This window comes from Pezoporus flaviventris, unplaced genomic scaffold, assembly GCF_033815535.1.
Source record: "Pezoporus flaviventris isolate CSIRO_AGI_PZ_B2104156 unplaced genomic scaffold, CSIRO_AGI_Pfla_v1 ptg000001l, whole genome shotgun sequence".
In the NCBI taxonomy this organism is placed as follows: Eukaryota; Metazoa; Chordata; class Aves; order Psittaciformes; family Psittacidae; genus Pezoporus; species Pezoporus flaviventris.
The window spans coordinates 26222533-26240783 of NW_026892549.1; the positions used below are offsets into that span (position 1 = coordinate 26222533).

General features: G+C 38.6%; 1 protein-coding gene across 6 annotated transcripts in view; it reads left to right on the plus strand.

Annotated features, from left to right (window-relative positions):
• The first annotated feature begins 939 nt into the window (after positions 1-939).
• Positions 940-18251, plus strand: part of CCSER2 (coiled-coil serine rich protein 2) — a 66708-nt gene continuing 49396 nt past the window's right edge. For 3 of the 6 annotated variants that reach the window (XM_061449276.1, XM_061449302.1, XM_061449294.1), the window contains exons 1-3: positions 940-1052; positions 14315-15785; positions 16678-16880. In XM_061449276.1, the coding sequence (XP_061305260.1) occupies positions 14354-15785; positions 16678-16880 (1635 nt within the window). In that variant the 5' untranslated portion in view covers positions 940-1052; positions 14315-14353. The remainder of the gene's footprint in view (positions 1053-14314; positions 15786-16677; positions 16881-18251) is intronic. The other 3 variants (XM_061449283.1, XM_061449320.1, XM_061449311.1) reach the window with 1 other exon arrangement.

The window sequence follows — 18251 nt, forward strand, 5'->3', positions numbered from 1 at the left end:
AGTCAAGAGGTGTGGCAAATGATGCTTATCAGTCACAGGGTGGTTGGGTTTTTTCTACATGAACATAGCCTGAAGCTACTGCACAGCTTTCTTCTTCTGTGAGGGTTGGTAAAGCAGGCAGCCAAAATGTGTAAATATTGGTAGTCAGAACTCCTGAGAAAAATGAAACTTTGGAAATCTAAAGCTGAAGCAGAGCAATACGGGTGCCAAAAGGTTCCTGTATGCAAGAAGGTTCCAATCCATGGGAGATGCTGAAACACAAGCCCCAAACAAGCACGCAGGTGGCTAGGAAAAGCATTGTGGTATAAAAACTGGGTGAAATGATCCTGAACCATCTCATGTAACCACACGCATGTAACCTCCTGAACCTCGTGTAAGTTCCTGATATCGTCAGTGCCTTCAGACCCCTCGCACAGGCAGGAAATTGGAGGAAATCAAACTCTCAAGTCTTTCCATGAGCCCTGGCATGGAGAAAGCCTACCCTCCTGTGGATCCGCTGTTGACTGCTAGAGTCCCTCCAGGCTTTTCACGTAGCTGCTGAGGCCCCGTTCCCCTGTGAGTACTCTCCGTGTCCCAGAACTTCCAACACTCCCACCCATCACGTTTGTTCCACCAACGGGCACACCAACCGTAAGGGCACACTCTAAAACGCAGCCAGGAAGCCCGCAGGCCTCACGGCCTTGCAAACCCCGGCAGCGCTGCCGCAGCGGGGCCGGCGGGCACGGCCGAGGCGCCATGTCCTTGGCAGCTCCGCTCCCCGCCACCGCGCCACGTGAGTCGTTTAGAAGCAGGACGCGCCCGCGCAGCGCCCTAACGGACGGCAACGAGGGGCGGCGGCAGTGGCGCTGACGTCACGGTGAGCCGAGGGGGCGCGGAGGCAGGCGGCGCGGCTCCCGGGGCATGCGCGGCGGAGCTGGCGTGCCGACCCTCCTACCGCGGGCAGGGCAGGGCCGGGCTGGGCGGGGCGGCGCGCGGCCGGTACCTGAGGGCGCAGAACGCTGCGGCCCTGCCTGAGGAGGCGGCGGTAGTGCCGGCCTGTGCCCGTCCCGGCGGTGAGTGCAGCGGCCGGGGGGGGGGGGGGGGGCTTGTCGCGCCGCCCTCCTGTCGCTCTTCCCCTTCCTCTCGCGGTGGGCTGAGCGGCTGGGGGTCCTCTGGACGGCGCCGAGGGGGGAGCGGTCGTTGCTTCCTCCCTTTTCGCCGCCGCCGCCCCCCCTCGTCCGCCGGGTCTGGGATTGTCACCTCGGCCAGGGGATGCTGCAGCATCACCGGCCGCGCAGGCCGCAGGAGGCTGAAGAGGGGCGGGCGGGGCAGCCGCCTCCTGCGTGTCCCTGCCGGGCACAGCCTTCACCTTTCTGGGGGCCTGAATGTCAGCTGAGGCTCCCGCAGTGCCGCTGGCTGCGAGCCGTGCCACACGTGTGGCTTCCCCCAGATGGCAGGGCACTCGCAGCGGTGCCAGCCAGGCTGGTCGTGCCCGGGGCTTTCGCTCGGCTTCGTCAGCTGAGCTGATCCCGGAGGTTAAAGGCAATCTGGCAAGGCAGGCCTGCCGCTGGGTTCCTCCCTCGATTCCTGCTTTGCAGTGGTTTATGCGTCTTTTAATACTGTTTAGTGAGAGATACCTGCAGGTATATTGGGAGCCACCTGCTGAAGGCCCTGGTTGCAAAGATCTCTTTGTAGCCCAAAAAAAAGGGGAAGAAGCAAAAGTACCCACAATGTAGTTGTTCATAGACAACAGTTTAAGAAGAAAAAAAAAAAAGTTGATTATCTAATTTAGCTATAAACTGTAAAGATTTCGATTATAACAACAGGGGATGTTGTGTATGACGATTTCGCTTTGATGATGCCAAGACTTTGCAGTCTTCACCCAGTGCCCGATGTTATCAATGTATTCTTTTAAATGTACTTTGACACACAATGAAACGTAAGCACCTTCAGCCTTTAACTTTGAGTTGGAGGAAGTCGAGCTTTTTATCTTCAGTTAAAGAAAGCAAAACTGAGTGGGAGCTTAAAGCTGTAGCAAAGAATTACTGTCCAGACCAGACAACAAATTAAAGAGAGAATTGTAGATCTCGTACTCTGTCCAGATGTATGTGGTATAAAGGTATTTACTGCTTTTCAAGGGAATTGGTTCAATTTGTAGGACTTATGCTTCATATTTATAGTGCGTTTGTTCATGGTGTTTGTGGGCTCTGAGTCCCAATTTGATGCAAAAGAATTTTTCATTATGAAGATATTAAAAACAAAATTAAGTTGGATCTAAGGTCTCGTTTTGCTACGTTCTGATAATTGAGAAGCACTTTAAGTATTATGTGAAACTATAACAAAATCTCTGGTGGACTAGTTGAAAATACAAAACTCTTCATCCCATTAATGTGAGGTATTAAATATTTACATTTTTTAGTGATACTGAATGACAATTGACAGATATTTTCTTACACATACAATGATCACATAACTCAAAATTCTGAGGGCCCGTTTTGAATTTAATGATTCCAAGCTGAAGAGGTTATGGCCTGACATGGAAAATTAGTAATAAACAGCTACCTGAATGTTAACCAAGGATCTACTTTAGCATAGAACTTGAAGTAGAAAAAATGTTTTTAAAGTTGAAGTTATTTTTTGCTTACAGTTAGTACTTTTCATTATAGAAATCTCAGTATTTGGGCTCCAAAATCAGTTCAGTATTGTCTTCCAATTGTAAAGCTATTTAAACAGTAGAAATATTTCATGTTTAGAAGATTTCTTATTTGATATTTTAGACCACTATAGTACCTTGTGGTTTTAAAGTAAAGTAATAATATATATGGTTTTAGAAAAAATAGTAATGATGTCAATTAACATGATGATCTCATTTAATATATTGTTATACTAATGAGTAATCTCATTTAATGGTACTGTTCATGTAAAAGCTCAGTGGAGTAAAACCTATTACTTTTGGACCTGATCATCCTTTAAGAGGGATTGGTTATTTGGAATAAACCAGTTACAAAGGAGTGTTGGCACTGGCTCTCCAGATAAAAAGCCATCATGCCATCAGCCTTAATGTGAACACTGCTCACCTAAAATTATTAGACTGTGTGTATCTCTGAAAATGGAAGACAGATGAAGGAATAAAAGCCAGTTGCAGCAGTTGTTGTGGTGTTCTCTTTTAGGTGCTATTTGAAAGTGTAAACAGCAGCACCATCTTAATTAGAAGCTTTCAGGCAGAGTTAAATTCTGTGCCACCAGGGATACTAAGAAGATCAAAATACTAATGATACTTTTGATAATTAGGTTTAAAATGTTGTATTGTATTTCAATTGAAGCAATAAAAAAGAGCTTATGTACATCTCTGGAGATCTGAACACATGTATGTTACAATAAAATCCCAACAGCATTAAAATAATTATTCTAGAGTTGATGTTTAGCTAGTCAGTGTAGGTCTTTGCATTTCTTCACACCTCTGGGACACGTATCTATCTCACTGTTAAACTTCTATCAAATAGGTGTGGTTTTGGAAGGCATCCTGAGAATATTGTTTCTTTCTTGATCCAGAGTAGCTTGATTTGCAGAGATCTGGATTTTGTTCACTAGCTATTCTGTATTCGAAAGGAAGGATTCAGCTGGAGCAGTTCTGAAAATATCCTATAGTAAGTGAAGCAAGAATGTCTTTGGGTGGGGAATGCTTATCCCTGGTCACATGGGGAGCTGGTGTCACAAGTTCTCAGTGAAATGCTTTTTTCACTACAGATTGCTGGGATTTTTATGAGCACTTAGTCCGTGATGAGTTGAGGTAGTCTGCTGCAAAGTGCATTTTATTGGCTTTGATTGAAGCAGAAGTATGGTTAATGTTGGCAGTGTTTTCGCTGCAAGGAGACTCCTTAGCCAGAGGAAAATGGCTGATAAGGTTTTACTTTTATGGGGTGGCTGAACAAGTTAGAGATCTGGAATAACCCTTAAATTGCAAATAATTTCTGAATTCATTCCCTGAAGCAGAAGAACTGTGCTTTTAGGCTAATTAGCCAGATGGCTTGTGACACACACAGCACAAGATAAGCAAAGTGTCAAGGGAGAACTGAACACCCTGAATTCTCTTGACTCAATATTGTGTACTTTGAGCTGGAGATCCAGGAATCTTGTCTAGATGGATATGGAGATGTGAGCACAATGTTAATTTGTGTGATCTTCCGCTCATGTTCTTTTTGTGAATCATATTAAAGACAGTTTTTACTTAAATGTATTTTTTATGTTATATGATGAAATTATTACACAGATGTGTTGATCAGTATTTTTTATGATTTGAAGGAAGTTATGTTTTTTAACTAACCTTGATCTTGATAACCAGCCTTGCATAGGTGGAAACTTGGCAAGACCAAAGCTACTGCCATTAGTAACAGGAGACTTGAATAAAGGAGCAGAATCTGTACTCCTGCATAGCCTTGTCCATCAGTAAACAGAGTTTAAAGAAAAATCCTAATCCATCTGAATGTAAATCTTTCAGTCATGCAAGCTCTCTGCAATCATAGTTTATAAAAATAATACTTTATCATGACTAATTTTGAGATCTTGATTAAACAAAACATGATATATATCAACTTCCTTTAAATTCAAGTGGAATATAAGCACAAATGACTGTCTCTTTGTAACTGCAAGCTAATGTGGGAGAAAATGATCACATGGACAAACTGTCACAAGTAACTGAAGTTATACATGTCAGTTTCTTTGAGACTCTTTTTTTTTTTTTCAATTGCAAATGTGTGAGGCTATAACAAGTATGCATCTTCCATACTGCAGAAAACTAACCTTGATAGGTATATATAGATAAAACTTTGTGTATCAGAAAATCAGTGAGAAAATACAAAACACGCTTTAAAATACTTGCAGAAGGTTGCCAGTCTGTGGTTACAAAATACATTGATATTTATCATGCTGTGGTGAACTTACAAAGTTGTTTGGTACTGAAATGTTTTTAGAGTTTGGTTTTGAGATTAGGAACAAATTTATAGAAATTAAAGCATAGGCAGAGGCTTTAGGTGTCTAGCACTACTGAAATTAACTTCAGTAGCAGCCAAATAGTACTTTGAAGGTGTGGGTCAACAATAAGCCAATGATAAGTGTCAACCGGAAGCTGTAATGTGCCAGTATATGTCTGTAGTATTTTTGCTTAAGGGTGAATGTTGAAGAGAAGTCAAACTTCAACTCAAAGAATACAAGTAATCCAGTATCTTCTTGAAAGCATATAGATTTAAACAAAATGATCAGTACAACTTGTATGCTTGGTAGCAAGGAGAGCAGAAATAAGTGGCCAATTCTTCCAATGTAGGGAATCTACAAGTAGTTTTCCCTCAGGAATCTGCACAAGGAAATGAAATAATCTTCAAAAGAATTATTAGTAGGGCTCTGGAATTCTGTGCTTAAGGTGCTCATAGGTGGAAAAAACTTGGGGTCTCCAGGACAGGTTGGACAAGATAGCAGAGGAGAGATCTGTGGAGGGTTCCTAAACAAACTAGGTAAAATTCAAGAAATCCTATGAATTGAACGTAGTTGAAGATTGAAGAGGTCACATTTTATGCTTGCCTCATTCATCCTCTTCCTGGTGCACTTTTTTTTTTTAAGACTGCTACAGGTGACAGTGTGACTTTTTATTCATCAGCTTTAGAATAAGGTTGGCTGCTAGAACTGTATGGCTGAGGGCTTGGAGAATTGAATCTGAATGTTGAATTTGATCCAAACCAGTTTTAAAGATTTTCTTTGTCAGTTTCTTTCTTTCATATTTTTTTATATATATATATATTTTTTTTTTCTTTTTTTTTTAGTCCAGCAGTGGCTGATGGTTTGACATGTTCTTGTCCCAAGGTTGTGATCTTCTGAAAACTGAACTATGTTGAAGCAACATTGGCAATATGTAGAAAAGAAATTCCAAGAACTGTTTTCTTTTATCATCCTTCTGCTTCATCTTGTCTAGTCTTGCTAAATTATCACCTGTGAACCTCTTCAGGCTTACTGAAGATATCTCAGTACCAGCAAGTTTATGAATACCATGCAGTCTCCTTCAATTATCTCTGCTTGTCATTCGGCTTAACCTATAACCAGAATTCTTTCTCACGCAGTGGTGGAAAGAATGAGCATGTGTGGCTGGAGGGAAACCAAGATCTTATGTATTAGTGGTGAGCATAGCCTTGTTGCAAATTTAAACTAATGGGAATTTTTAATCTGAAGGTACATCTACATATATAAACTGTTCAGCAGTGGTTCAGACGAGTAGTATTATTTCTGTCATTAGTCATGATATCATCAATACAAAAATATATTGAACCATATCTCTTTGTACCATTGTAAGTTGGTTTTAGCTCAAGACAGCTCGGTGTTCTTGGAGAAGCTACTTCAGTTGAATAAATAAAGTGGAGGAGTAGGATGGACAAGGTGGCAGTCTCAAAAAACCTATTTCCATTTATAATAGGTTGTATTCAAAGTTTCACTTGGCTTCCAGCCTGCCTGTTCTTATCAGCAAGAAAATCCTGCTACAGTAGCATGCATTACTAAGTAGCAGAAAACGGTAACTGGATGCTGACTTTTTAATTTGTTACTGAATCAGTAGCAAGGCAAGTCTTTCATAGTAGAGTTAAGAGATGGGAGTAGGGTGTTTGAGTCAGTTGGTGACGCTGAGTTCTGGGAGAAACGGGAGGCTCCTCTCTTTTTAAGTGAAATATTTGGCAGACAACAGCATGTAGTTCCTACTTGTTTGCAGAATGACATTGCTTTTATGTCTGAACTCAGAGATAGATTAATCTGTTTTGTAGGAATAAATTTCGAAAGATTGAATTTGCCAATGTGAAATGCTGTTGCTGGAGGAATAATACCATCAGCAAAAGCAGCGGCGTGTTTCTGCTGTCAGTTGTTTTGGTGCTGACATAATCACGAATTTTTGAAAGGAGAGATTGATACCTACCATGTCCCTTCTAGAAAGTTTGGATTCTAGACTGCAGTTGATGTTTGGGACTACTCAGTCATTATTAACTACAGCATAAAATTTATTTTGCCATTTTGATGTAAATATTAATGTCAGATTTAAAACTTTCCTTGAAAGGCAGCTATCTACATCAGATAGGAAAGATCAGAGTATTTTGGATATGTATGTAAACACACGCGTACATATACACAACTATGGGTTATCTTCCAGGATTAAAATCCTGACAAATACAACCAAGTGTTAAAATGGCATAGGAGAGTAATGTAGATGTGCTTTATAGACACAGTAGTTTTCTTTGTGGGGAGAATAATGCTTGAATAATAGTTTAGTTCTCTGTAGCTGTATGACTTTGTCTTTAGGTTGCAGAGCACTAGATCTGTAAGGCAGACGCATAATGTGTGTCTCTTCTTAGTTTGGTTTTACACTTTTTCTTTATTACCCTTCCAAATTTGGTAGCAATTTAGACTGAATTATGTCATCAAAGAATTAGAGCAAATACAGGCTCTTTGTATCTCTTCACCAGCAAAGATTTTGAGAATCATACATTTTTGCTGTTTTAAGAGCTATTAAGCTATTCTATTAAGAAGCTTGGTCTTCATGACTTGTTTGATAAGGTTGAATCTGTTGAATTCATTCTGTTCACAGAAGGCTGTTTCTTCTGCAACATAACAAATGAAGTAATCCACGTAATTCCTTCTTGCTGGAGTGTTTCTGCATTGGAGGTATATTAGTCATGATTACGTCTGTTTTTTCTGCTTATGATTTATTAAAATTTATCCCATCTGCCTCTTACAATGTTTTGAAAGCTGTTCTCTGTTCTTGGAATCGGCAGACTTTATGTAGTGTTTTTTATCAGCTGTACCTTGTGTTCTCTGGATTTCCAATGAAAGCCTTACCATGTTCTGGATCTTGTGTTTTGAAGAGGTGGTTATGAAGGAAGTGCATGGTATTTATAGTGCATGTTATTAATAGTTTATTAACTAGAAAGGATCTGCTGCATTTAGATGAGTGGTTGGAAGAATGCACAAAAGGAAACTTAAGGAAAACCCAGTGTCCACCGCTGTCTGAGCTGCATTTAGTTCTTACTAAGGGCATTTTCCAGAATTTTGACCGAGTCAGAATAGACCTATGTTTTGTCTCTGCTGTGGCAAGAAGCCACAAATTCCCTCTTTGAAGAGGGAATTGCGTATTTCCCCCAGGAGGATGTGTCAGATGATTGGCAGCTTCAGAGAGTCGTGCCTCAGCAGTGCTTTATTCCAGTTGCTAGCTGACCTCTATCCTTCAGAAAAGTTAGGCTGTCAGCACTAATGCAGAAAAGAGTGTTGTTGCATTTCGTGTCTCATTTTTGAATTAACTATAATAACCTCTATTAACACTTAAGAGAAATGTGAAAATACACTGTTTCAAGTCTCTTTCTTCCTTTTTGGTGGCCCTGATACTCTCTTTTACTGGGAGTAATATAGCACTGCCTCCAACTATCTTCTTCCATCTTATTTTTTTTTTTCTTCCTGAAGCTGTGCTTTTGCTGCAGCTGGCTAATCATCTGCACCTTTCCTCCCTTCTGCTTTATTACTCGTGTAAGAATGCCAGAAATCAGGACATATTTTACCTATATGAGAAACCATAATGAAGGCTTTGCTTGTAGTTAAAATTTGCATGACTTTTTATTGAAAAAAAAATAAATCTTACGGGTTTTATAACTGAAATCCTGTTTTGTTTCAACCTTTTTGATGTAAAAAATTGGGGTTTGAAATGTATAGGCTCTATTTTATTAATAAGGAAAGGTAAAGCGGGCAAATTTTTACAAAGCATGTTCTGGGCAGAGAGCACTTAGCCCGTTTTATTTCCTTGAGATGCCTGATACGCAATGTAAATGGCATTATGGCAGAGTGAATTGAGAGTGTGGCCGTAAGGGATGTGGATGGAGTTTTTGATTTTGGAAGTATTCTGGTAGCTGCCTCCTACAAAGGGAGCTGAATTTCCCTATTTCTTTTTCTCTGGTAAGTGCTTGTGTACTCTAGCCTTAGAAAGCATCAGGAAACAGTATTCCGATGCACAGCAACACCTTTAAAGATTGCAAGGAATGTCACATGTTTTTTGCTGTATTGACTACAGATACTGTCCGATGTTAGAAATACAGAAACCCTAATCTCTTATTATGTCTTTCTTTTTCTGTCTTTATCTCAATTCATTATCATGCTCTGCTTATATTCCTTGACCCTAGTGCCTTCTGACTGACAGTAAATAAAATTCAGCACAACAGCAGCTTGGATAAACTAGTTTGATTGGTGTTTGTAGATCAAACTGTTACAAATGGGGAGAACATCAGCATACCTAAGTGTGAAGGAGGAAGTTTAGAAAAAGTGTTACCTCTAAGCTCTCTGAGATCTGGGAACATAATCTGTAAACTTCAAATATAGAACAAGATTATTTCAGAGATAAGGTACACTAAGCATTGAGTGTCATATGTTATGACTATGGTACCTTCAAAGAATAGACTGTTAAAGAAGTTAGTAGTAGTCACTATGCAGATTGGATATAGAACAGACAGTAAAATTCATGGATTACTTCATAAAGCATTGGGAATTGATTTGACAGAAGAGTTTCAGAGGCACTGAAGACAGGAAAAGGAAGGAAGGATTTTACTGCAAAGCTGATAAATCTTACTGGATCTTGGAGATAAGAGAAAGCAGCTTTTTTACCTGGAGCCAGTCTGTGCAGGGTAAGCAACACAAAAGAATCCGATAGTTGTAAACTTTCAGAAGTGTAATCACTCGGAAGATTTAACTCATACACCATATACAATTTCCTCAGAATTCATCATCTTTAATTCTTCAGAACTTGTCCTGTTCAGAGCAGGTGTTTGCTGGCTAGATCTTTTTTTTTCAGGTGGTAAGCTCCTGTGGACCTCTTAAAGCTGAAAATTGGCTTGCAGCTATGCTAGCATCTTGCAGTGTTCCTAAGTACTTGCTAAAGACGCTTTCTGCTGTATCTATTTCAAGGTCCTCCCTGGAATATTTTCCCTTATAATTCACTACATCCCTATATTGGTATAAATAAGGTATTTTCATGTAACTGCCCATTTTAAAATTTCATTGAGAATGTCACAGTAACATCAAGTACTTAATGGCAGAAATATTAACAGAGCTTCATAGCATTTATTCTGTCAGTCTGCCAACACCAAATACCTCCTTTACCCTGCTCCCCCCAATAAAGCAAAAACCATCCAAAACCTGATTAATAATTGGTTTTTGCTGATACATGGATAACGATAGGCATGATTTCTTTTGGGGTAGGTAAGGAAGCTTGTGTACCGCTGTAGTTGCCAGGTTCTTACAGACCTACATGAAAGCACCATTTTTGTTATCCAGAAGCAGCAAGGTGGTGTTAACTATCTTGGTTTTCCAGCACAATCCTGTTACAAGAGGATTGTTGCAAATGTATCAATCCTGTTACTTTAAGTTTGTCTCTGCCTCAAGAAAAATATTATTCATACTGGGAAGGAAGTTGCTCTAAGGAAAGTGTTTTAAGTTAGCTACTCGGTACTTCTGCTTAAGTGGTCTTAAAATCGAGAAAAATAATGAAACATAGATCTGAAACTGTTGACATAGCAATAGCTCTGCAGAATTGCTCATCTGTTGCCAGTCTGTCAGATGCGTTTCATCCAGCAGCTGTTTATTCCATGCTGCTGCGATAGTAGGAGAGGAGTTTGGTCCCACTCAGAGTAATCTGTTTGGAACTTGAAAATGCTGTTTAGCAATCTGGCGGCGTGGATCATAGGGATCGCAGTATTTTAAGGTGTCCAAACACTGAAATGTGTGAACCTTAAGCTGTCTTCTGCTGTAATAATAATTCCAAAATGTGTAGGGTGGAGTTTCAGATACAAAGCTTAACTTTGCTGAGAAGCTGATATGTAGGAAGCTGCCTTTCTGGTGGTGTTGAAACAGACTGTGAACAAAGTAAAAGTGAATGTTGTGTTTGCTAGCTGACACTAACATTGGAGGAGCTTGTTGAGGTGTAAATAATCCAATGCAGAAAGCACAAAGGAGAGAAAGAATGAATATCCTTTTGCTTATCAGCAGGATCTTGAATATCCTTGAAGGTAAGGATGTAGCAGTTTTTCAGTTAACTTAGGTTATACTTCAGAGAGGGTCTGTGGGTTTAATTCCTTTCCCTGGGTCATTATGTAAGGCTTGGCTCTTTATAATTAGCTTAATTCCTGATTAGGCTTGTGTGCACTAGATAATGTATTTCCCAAGGCAAAACATACAAGACTCATTTCCTAAAAGTCTGGTTTTTTTTTTTTTTAAATGTATAGATTGCTGAAGTCTAAAAATACTTCTATTTTCTTTATAATACGGCAGACTACAACTTAAATTATATTGAACCTGAGTTTTGTGGGATGTAGAAATCATACTATAAGTTGCAGGTACTGTGCTGCTGGATAAAGGAATGTAATGGTTAGAGTAGTTTTATTTCTAATAATAAACATATGTCAAGATTGAGGATGTTTAAGAGAATTTAATAAGAAAATTTCCCATTTTCTGGGAAAAGAAACATCTTCCAGACACCGTACTGTTAAGTTTTGGGTTTTTTGTTTTTGGTGGCATTTTATTTCAGGGAAACAAATGCAACCTAAAATTGAAAAGGTGAGACAGTACTTACGCTTAAGTAGCTAATAAAACACAGACAAGTATTACTTGTCTTTTTAATTTAATTATCTGAAGTGTTTTAAGCAATCAGTACACTTTTGAAGATAATGCTTTGTCTTTCCCTAATCAAGGATAAATGAGCAAGCACCCTTCCTAGAGAACTGAAAGGTCTTCTTTTCAAGTTCAATTTGCAGCATTTGGTGGAGGATTAAAGTAATCTAATTAAATGGCCTCGTTTAAATTTTGCAGTCACCTAAGAGATGGTAGACAGATGTGAAATGGGAATTATCCATAAAGCAGGAAAGTTAAATTAGCAACTTTCTAATTTAACTTTTTTTAATTTGGAAGATTTCTTTGAGACTTGAAGATTTTTGTTAGAGTTGGGGTATCTTTTGATGTATACCCAGTATAATGCTTGTTTTGAATGAATTCATCAAGATATTAAAGGCCATGTTTAATGCATGAGGTTTTTTGTTTTTTCTTTTTTGTTGTTTTTTTTTTTTTTTTGGAAAAGGTATACTTTATTGCCTTCACTGTATATATTTGACAAATATCTGACATTTGATATTAAAGCATAATGATTTTTTTATTTGCAAGTTATATGGGTATACTGTAGGCAAGTTTCTTTTTTATGGTTACAAATACCCAAGCTCTTTTTTATGGTTATAAATACATGACTGATTTGCTGTGAAATTTTTTCTTTTTTTTTTAGTAGGTGGTCATCATACTGTTTTTGAGAGAGGTCTAACATTAGACACCTAAATCCACATACACGCACTTATGTATAATGAGTTTGCAGTTTGCTGTTGCAGGGAGTGGTGGGGGGAAAACTGTTGTGCTGCTTTGTACACCCAGGTGAGGGTGCCTCTGGTGTGCAAGAACTTTTTGAAAACTCTGGATTTGTGTGTTTCTAAATGGAAATGCATTCCATTTGTAGTGTGTGGATTCTGACATTTTCATTATGTAGAAGCCCCTAAATAGCCATGTCTCTGTGTTCTTCTTCATATCTTTTTAATGTGTATCTGCTTACAGAAGTACAGCTCTGGGGCATCCTGTTCATTTACAAAATCCTAAGGGTACTTCAGTTTGCATGAATTTAAGGCCACTTTGATTTCTATCTTAAGTGTTACTTTGTGAGGCCTTGCAGACTGGGGAGTGACTCACTTTAAGGTAATACTTGCTGTTACACAAGATATTTTCCGTACCTTGAATAAATATAATGTTACTTGCTGTATGTTGATTCTCATGATTGTTGTGGTTAAATTTTTTTTTTTCAGTCCTGCCAGGTGTGTGTAGGTCTGTGAAAAGAGAAACATGGGTAATAGTTTCAGGGAATAATGTGTGAATGACTGTGTCTTTACACTGTTGTAAGACCAGCAAGTGGAACATAGGAAAACATGAAGTATAGGCTAGCAAAAGCGATATTCTTTTACAACTGTCTTGGAAAAAAAAACAGAAACTTGGTCTTGCAAATAGAAAATTTAATACAAAACTTGTCTTAAGATGTGGCATTGAAACTTGGAGACTTCTCAAGGCCTTACCTGAATTGCAAATCTTAATAATAACAGACAAGTTGTTTGTATTGTATAGCCAGGCAAAATGACAGGCTAAGTACTGTACAAAAGGGTGGTACAGACATTCTCCAAGTAGTAGGATGGATAGGTAGATGAGGGAGGAAGAAACAAAAAGCAGTATAACAAAGGAAGGCAAAAAGATATGTCTATAAAGCAGATATGGCTTTATAAAATAATATGAAATAGACCAAAATGGCATGAATGTAAGTTGAGATATTCATTAAAGAATGTAGTGGAGTCTCTGTACTCCAAATCAGGTTTACGGGAGTGAAATTCAAGATACAAGGGAGTGTGTGCATGCTGTGATTGTGACTTAATTCATACTCTTGTAGCTAGGGTGATGCATTCATGTATTGCCGCACAGAAGTAAGACTTTAGAATTCACTTACTAACACTGACCTAAACCAACTGTTGCTTTGTACCTGAAGTTTGTACATGAATAAGATAATGACCAAAATAGACTATAATTTTCATTCAGAGAGGAAAAGCTACCTAGGAATATTCATCTTGAATGTGGGACATCAATAAGATCTAGAAAAATAATGCTATGGTGAGGATTGTATCTCATACTACAGACATTGGGGAAACTGGAGGGAAAAATCCCAAACAAACATTAGCTCTTAGTCAGATTTTAGATATAGTTTTTGCAGTTTTACATTGCTGGCCACAGATTTGTGTTATGTTCTATTTGTAGGATTTTTTTAAAATAAAAAGTAATTTAATAATCATAACACAGTTGAAAAATTCAGTTTACTGCTCAAAATAGGTAAATGGGGGGGGGAGGGAACCAAACCCAAAAATACCCACCCAACAACAAACCCAATCCCTTTTTAAGCTTATTTTATAGATTTCTAAGGGAAGGGAAAATAAATAAATAAATAGATAAAGGGCAGTTTATCTAGAGAATGAAAGCTGGGAGCTGGGTGTGACCTGAATAACAATTACTGCCAACTAACTGCTGGTGACTGGTATTTCTCTGGAGTTCACAAAATTTGCATGGGCTAGTTTGTGTCACCATACAGGTAGAGTTAGGCACAGGAATGTAATAAATTTATAGATGCAAATGTATATAAAATTCTTTTGTTTAATGTGTGGTTGATTCAGGTATGATATTGTTGCTTTTTCTTTTTTTTTTCCCTTAGATTCAAGCACCCTGTACGGACCAATGTACCACATAGCTCATGGAAGAAAAAAATCAAATCAGGACATCCTTGGTTTCCAGGCTACCGAAATATGGAACGAGAACTTCAGGAAGTGTTTTGCAACCTATGCCAAATGGGACAGCTGTTAGTTTAGCAGGGAATAATGGTGGCAAAAGTTTCAGCAAGCACAATGGCACTGTTCACATGTCTTCGTTTTCTTTCAACTGGAAAAAGTCAAATAAATACCAACTTCATGATCATAATGGGAGAGACACCAACTCTAGAAATAACTGTAATGAAAAATTAATTGATTCTCAGAAGTATTCTCAATCTCAAGGAGCATTGTGTAATGATGTGCTCAGGGTGGGTTTGAACAGTACTGCTTCAGTTACATCAAAAGCAGCAAAACAAACCAATATGTTTGTATCTTCTACTGAGGAATTAAACCCAAAGTCTTTGCCTGGACTCTCTAGTTCAGCAAAATTTGCCAAAGGTACCCTGTCAGGAAGGACCTCGTATTCTGGACTCAGTGCTCCAAAATCACATTTAAATGGATTATATGGAAATAGGACGGTGGTAGGTTTGCAGAGACCTAGAGCTAATTCCAGTTCCACAAGGACAAGTTCAGGAGAAGGCTTGGCACAATCTACAGACAACAGCAAGGCTTTTTCCTGTGAAAAAATGGTAAGATCACAAAGTTTCTCACATTCCATTCAGAATTCTTTCCTTCCCACTGCATCTTTAACCAGGTCACATTCTTTTAATAAAGCTGTGGATCTTACAAGGCCTTATCATACTCAAAATCTAGCTGCCAGGACATCTCAGAGGTCAACTTTGTTGTCAAGAAATGCATGTCAGTTGGATGTACCCAATGGAAATGAACCTGTGAAGTACGGATTTGCCAGACCCTACTCTGGTATGTCAACTCCTTGTTCAAAGAAGCCCCCACTATCAAATGGATCTGGGTCAGCACCTTCTTTTGGATACAGGTTAAGTCGACCTTCTCTGCTGAAGCCTGCCCGGCAGCGATTTGCTGGAAATATCAATAGCAACAACAGGACAACTCCTGACACATGCATCATGGAGAACTCTGCAATTTCAACAAATATTAACAGAACAATTGAGAAAAACAGTGTTATAGAGAGCAATGCTCAACGAGCAGAATCTGATGAGGGTTTGCATGAAAGTATGGGAAAACATGGGTCAAAAGTCATGTGTATGAGCGATGATGGAGATGAAATATCTATATCTTCTTTGTCATCCTCTGAAAAAATTGATTTGAGTGAAGACTTCAGTGATGATTTCATAGATATAGAAGACCCAAACAGAACTATACAAATACCGGAAAAGGAAAACTGCCATCAAGAATCAGATCATGGGAATATAATGTCAATCGAACCATTCACTTCTCTCAAGGAAAGTGGAGGATCTTGCTGTAATACTGATGAGTGGCTTGATATAAATGTGTCTGGTAAATACTTTATGTTCTGTTCTGTTTGAAATTTTATGTACTAAAGCAAGATCCTGTAATTGTAATTAAGTTGTTTCATATAATTGCCCGTTGCTTGTGAATTGTTTCAGAATGGAACTTTGCTCTATACTGGCCCATTTGTTTTCTTACAGTGCCTTTTCTCCACTATAGTTCTCCTTCCCAAGCATGACTTTAAAGAACTTTTTTCTGTGGGATAAGAATGAAAGATTCCTCCTTTAACCATGCTTGTGGTATGGTTGTGGATTTTTTCATATCCTTGCTTTGTGATTCACTTCTCTGGACTGGTGATCTTTTAAGAAAACTTTTTTCTCTCCCTTCCGCCTCTGTAGGCAGAGAACAGCTGTAATGCTGCTGAGTAGTGGGAATAAGTCTAATTTAAATCAGTTAAATTTTAAATGGCAGTGTCACTATTGCCCCTTCCCCCCCATGCATGCTATATTAATTATTTAAAAAATAGTTGAAGAGACAGATGATGTTTTTAAAAGCCGTGTTTTCAAAACAATGATGGGCTTCCCACATACTTGTTTTGAGAGAACTTACATTTGAAAGATTGGATCCAAAAGATAAACTTTTGGTCCCACCTCTTTTATGTTAAAAACATACTGATTTCTAGAAAGTAGCTTTCATGATGGGTGAATTAGTGCAATGTAAAAGGCCAGGAAAGATGTAGGTTGAAAGAATACTTAGTTGTAGCTACCAAACCAGCTTGAGCTTTTTTTCCCCTCTAGGATGAGTGAACAATACTGTAGAATGCTTTCAGATGGTCTGTTACAGTGTAGTTAAAGACAAGTACCAGTAATAGACATTTTAGTATTCATTTTTGAAGTATTGGATTGGTTTTGTTATCTCAACTATTCCTATTTTCTCTAAGCAGTGGATGACAACAGTGAAAGCACAAAGCATACTGCCGAGAATGCGATTTCTCCAGAGATGAATTATAGAGCTGGTTCTTCTTTTGAGCTTTCTCCATCTGACAGCTCTGATGGCACGTATATGTGGGATGAAGAAGGATTGGAACCTATTGGAAGTGTCCATCCATGTGGAAGTTATGAGTCTTCAGAAATGAACAGCATAGTACGTATTTATATGTATAACTTGCTTAAATGTAGTATTTTGAGTTGATTGCTTAAATCTCTTTTGAAAACTGAATTAGTGTAGTTTGGATTTTTGTTTTTGTTGTTGTTTTGTTTGGTTTTTTTTTTACTTCAGAATTGTTTCTTCTTTTGTCTGTAGTTGATAGGTTTTTGAAACTTCTTGTTTAGGAAGTTTGTTCCTGGACAGGTGACCTTGAGTCACACTTTTTTTTTTTGTTTGTTTGTTTTTTCCTTAGTCTCAAGTTAGGGCAGAACAGCTCCATCCTTACACAGTCTCATGGTGGTGCTCACAAAGAATAAAGAAAGGAATTTCCACAAATGATAGGTTAAATATCTCCTACCAGTCACTAAACTTAGGAGTGAAAAAGCAAGAAAATAGCTATTGCCTGTCTGACTTGTGTCATCTTGTTTGTATACTGTAAATGCATAGGACCCTTCTGAACTGAAGTTTATTTTGATTTCTCAGCTTGTTCAAGCATAGAATCTGTAAGGTAGATACCCGACTGTAGCTCATATAGCAGGACTCTTTGTATGTCTCGGATGTGATACACAAGATGCGTAAGAACCTTTTTTCTTAAAGTTGTAACAGATCTGTAAGAAATCAGTCTGAGGACTGATTCAAATTCAGCCTTAAGAAAGGATGGAGAGTTGTTGCAGTGCTGTGACCCTCCGGCTGAGGTGAGGGAGCCAACCCTGGGATTTTAGTGGGCATGAGGAAAATAACTTATCTGTCTGTTCTTCATCACTTTTCACTGTTCATATTCCTTTACCTGAACAGACTTTTGAATAAAGCAACTCATATTTTAGTAACACAGTATTAAAAATTGGAGCTTCTAAGAGGAAAAAAAAATGGTATAATCAGTGTCATGCTTCATGTATTTTGAGCATGTTAGATACTGTGACACCACTGTGAATTTAGTAATGTACTTTTGGACTTGGTCAGGGTTTGTGGCACTTGCTTAGACTTTGATTTGTACTTTTAGCTGGGTTGTTTGCTGTAGTCCCAGAGCAGAATAGCAGAGCTTTCTCCTGAAAATTTGACATAGCTATGTAATTATATTCTTGTGTAACTGCATACAAATAACTGATATTTTTTCAGATACTTATGGTTTGCTTTCTCTTTTAAATAAATGATGTTGAGCGTCAGTGCTTACAGTCTAGAAATGGTTATTAACTTTTTGTTGTAATTGTGGCCAGCTAGGAAAAGCAGTTTGAGACTTGCAGAATGAGTTCTGTAGTTTTACTGATATTGACATACAGGGGACAAAAAAGGGTGCTGTAAAAACAAGCACCCTTTCTGCAAGCACATGCATGCACATGCCAGCAAAAAAGTTTTTAAACTTTGCCCTTG